The 3372-nt window shown below is 52.3% G+C and overlaps 1 protein-coding gene across 1 annotated transcript in view; it reads right to left on the bottom strand.

The window, feature by feature from the left end:
* Positions 1-3372, bottom strand: part of cd109 (CD109 molecule) — a 13995-nt gene that overhangs the window by 8755 nt on the left and 1868 nt on the right. The window contains exons 2-9 of the mRNA XM_017302094.1: positions 2900-3070; positions 2794-2822; positions 2481-2717; positions 2046-2171; positions 1123-1162; positions 966-1047; positions 799-892; positions 604-730 (exon numbers count right to left, since the gene is read on the bottom strand). Coding sequence (XP_017157583.1) covers positions 604-730; positions 799-892; positions 966-1047; positions 1123-1162; positions 2046-2171; positions 2481-2717; positions 2794-2822; positions 2900-3070 — 906 coding nt within the window. The remainder of the gene's footprint in view (positions 1-603; positions 731-798; positions 893-965; positions 1048-1122; positions 1163-2045; positions 2172-2480; positions 2718-2793; positions 2823-2899; positions 3071-3372) is intronic.

Below are 3372 nucleotides of genomic sequence, written 5' to 3'. Positions count from 1 at the left end.
AACCACAGTAACCACGGCAACCACAGTAACCACGGTAACCACAGTAACCACGGCAACCACGGTAGCCACGGCAACCACAGTAACCACGGCAACCACGGTAACCACCGTAACCACGGTAACCACAGTAATCACGGTAACCACGGCAACCACGGTAACCACAGTAACCATGGCAACCACGGTAACCACAGTAACCACGGTAGCCACGGCAACCACGGTAACCAGCCTGTGTGGAAAGTTTTCACCCCCCCGGCCCAAACAATCTGCATTAGATTCGCGTCAGAAACGAACTGCTGATGTTTCTGGATCGTTGTTCAGCAGCTGAAGGCCCAGAGCATCACACTGCCACCACCGTGTCCGACTGCATGTTCTGGCTCCAACGCTCCACGTTTCTGTCTTCATGTGACGGGATACTTTCACCAGGATGTTTCTGGGTCTTTGTGTTCCTTTGGGCCAGCAGTGGTTCTGGTTCTGGAGGCCGTTTGACCTCTGACCCTGCGGAGGCCTTTCTCACAGCTTGAACGTTTTCCCTCATAAATGAAATGACTTTTTAAATCAGGTTGTTGTCCTGAAGCGTTTGGCTGTGAGGTGAGGTGGAGCTGTTACCTGTCAGGTGTTCGGTCACAGACACCTGGACGCTCAGGACGTCGGGCCGCTCGTCCCGGATCAACATTCTGCTCCACGGCGCAGAAAACAGAGAAACATCAAACCTGAACTTCCCAGATCCGTCCATCTGGAGGAAAACTGGATTTTAGGAGAATTTCCCAACATTTTCATTAAATCTGGTCTTCGCTGCCTGACCTCCGCCTCCTCGCTGTGAGTCTGATCGTCGCCATGGTAACGGCGGCTGAAGGTGACGGCCATGCGTCCGCGGACGGGTTTGCCGTAGAAGTACCTGGAAAAGAACACGGCAGGTCCAGTTTCATGGGGACCACAGAACGTCCCTCAGAGACCAGGACAGGCCTCACTTTGCAGAGACGAAGCCTTTCAGGACGTCCTCCCAGTGGACCACGTCCGGGACTTTGACTAGGACCTCGAACTTGGGCAGAACTGGAAGGAAGTCAGACAGGAAGTGGGTCATTCTCTGCGGTTGGTTCTGCTCAGCTAGCGGTGGAGCAGACATACCATAATAATCCACGCTGAAACGCTTTACACTGGAAACGCCCTGCAAACACACAAACCAGCAGAGTTACTGGGAGGACTGGTTATAGACTGGGCTAACTCCCTGCTCCTGGTCCGGTCAGCAGCTCTGAACCCGGATCAGAACAAAATTCCTCCTTTTGCCTCCATTTTGAGCTTCTGTGTGAATCTGGATAGAAACTTTATTGATGCTTAACGAGAATCTTTGACATTGTTGAAATGTTTGATTTGGCACAAAGATGAGATGAAGCAATATTTCTCATGTAGCGCTTTAGCATTAGCTTCAGCTAAATGCAATGTGACGTCGCGCTTTAGCATTAGCATTAGCTTCAGCTTAATACAATGTGATGTCGTGCTTTAGCATTAGCATTAGCTTCAGCTAAATACAATGTGATGTCGCGGTTTAGCATTAGCATTAGCTTCAGCTAAATACAATGTGATGTCGCGGTTTAGCATTAGCATTAGCTTCAGCTAAATACAATGTGATGTCGCGGTTTAGCATTAGCATTAGCTTCAGCTAAATACAATGTGATGTCGCGGTTTAGCATTAGCATTAGCTTCAGCTAAATACAATGTGATGTCGCGGTTTAGCATTATATCTGAGATGCTAGCTTCAGGTTCTGCTGCTGTTGGGAAGTCAAACATGGTTTTTTGCCTCAGAGGACAGAAACTGAGAAAACATTTCAATCCTCATTTCTACTTTAAATCAGAGAGAAAATGTTTGTTTACTAATTATTATTATTTTAATATAAAAATTAATTTTCAGATCAAAGAAAGAATGAAATCTGTAAAATGATTTGAAAGTTCTCCTGAGATGCTGAGCCTGTTTACATAGTTTCAACAGCTCTGATTCGACAGGTTCATGCGGTTCTTCTTCTGCTGTTAAATGAACGTCAGCCCCAGCCCACCTTGAGGGTGGCCATGATGCTCCACTCGCCCAGCGGGGGGTTCTCCGACAGCTGGAACTCTGTGGACACCACACCCAGGACGCCGTCTTTGTCCAGCCACTGTCTCAGAAGGTTTCCTCTCGGATCCTGCATCAGAAAACACAAAACTGAAAACCAACCGGACTAAAGTATTCACACCCCTACGCCTTTCTAAACATGTCCTGTTCCAACACAGAATAACACTAACTCCCTTCAGTGAAGCATGGCGGAGGCAGCATCATGCTGTGGGAAGATGGAAGGAGTAAGACCTGAGCCTGGGCTAAAGGTTCTCCTTGGGTTTCATATAAAAGCACGCCACACTTTTCAGATTTCTTTCCCGGCTCTCTGCCGCCTTGTGTTGGTTTCTCCTGTGTGGAGGATTCTGTTGGGTTCTGATTGAACGGAGTGGCGCCTCACTCGGATCAGAACGTCTGCCGGTTCGGAACACGGCTTCCCATTGGAGCGAACCGACACGGTTCGGATCTTCACCACCTGGCCCGGCAGGTAGCGCGGCTGGTTGGTCTGGATGAAGGTGGAGACGCCGCGGGGGTCCACATGCAGCTCCGTGGAGTTGGAGAAGAGCTGCACCGAACCGCGGCGACCTCTGACCTTCAGGGTGTAGGTCCATCCGGGGCTGGACCCGACTTGGTGGATCTACCGAGATAAAGAGCGAACCTCAGGATGATCCGGAGACCCGGATGTTTCCAGAACCAGAGGGTTCGGAGCTTACAGCAGGCAGAGTCAGCAGCCTGGTGGATCCTGCGGGAAAACATGCGGTTAAAGTTCTGATCCGAAACCGATCACCGGCCCAAAACGGTTCCGGACTCATCACACACCTCCTTTAATCGTGGTGGAGTTGGAGGACAGCGTCTCTTTCTCATAGACGATCTCAGCGGAGACGGAGACGGACGAGGAGCCCAAGATGGAGACCGACACCGAGAAGGGAAGACCGGGCCGGAGCCCCGCGGGGGCCAGCAGCAGGTAGGACGGCTGGGAGCCCGGTTCAGAGACGGAGACGGGTCGGGTGACGGGTCGGTAATTGGGTCGGGTGACGGGATCTGGGTCGGGTCGGGTGACGGGTCGGTAATTAGGTCGGGTGACTGACCCGGGGTCGGGTCGGGAGACGGGACCGGGGTCGGGTCGGGTGACGGGTCGGTAATTAGGTCGGGTGACTGACCCGGGGTCGGGTCGGGTGACGGGATCTGGGTCGGGTCGGTAATTGGGTCGGGTGACGGACCCGGGGTCGGGTCGGTTGGTGGGATCAGGGTCGGGTCGGTTGGTGGGACCTGGGTCGGGTCGGTTGGTGGGA

The sequence above is a fragment of the Poecilia reticulata genome, linkage group LG21, assembly GCF_000633615.1.
Source record: "Poecilia reticulata strain Guanapo linkage group LG21, Guppy_female_1.0+MT, whole genome shotgun sequence".
In the NCBI taxonomy this organism is placed as follows: Eukaryota; Metazoa; Chordata; class Actinopteri; order Cyprinodontiformes; family Poeciliidae; genus Poecilia; species Poecilia reticulata.
This window is presented reverse-complemented; position numbering and strand designations above follow the sequence as displayed.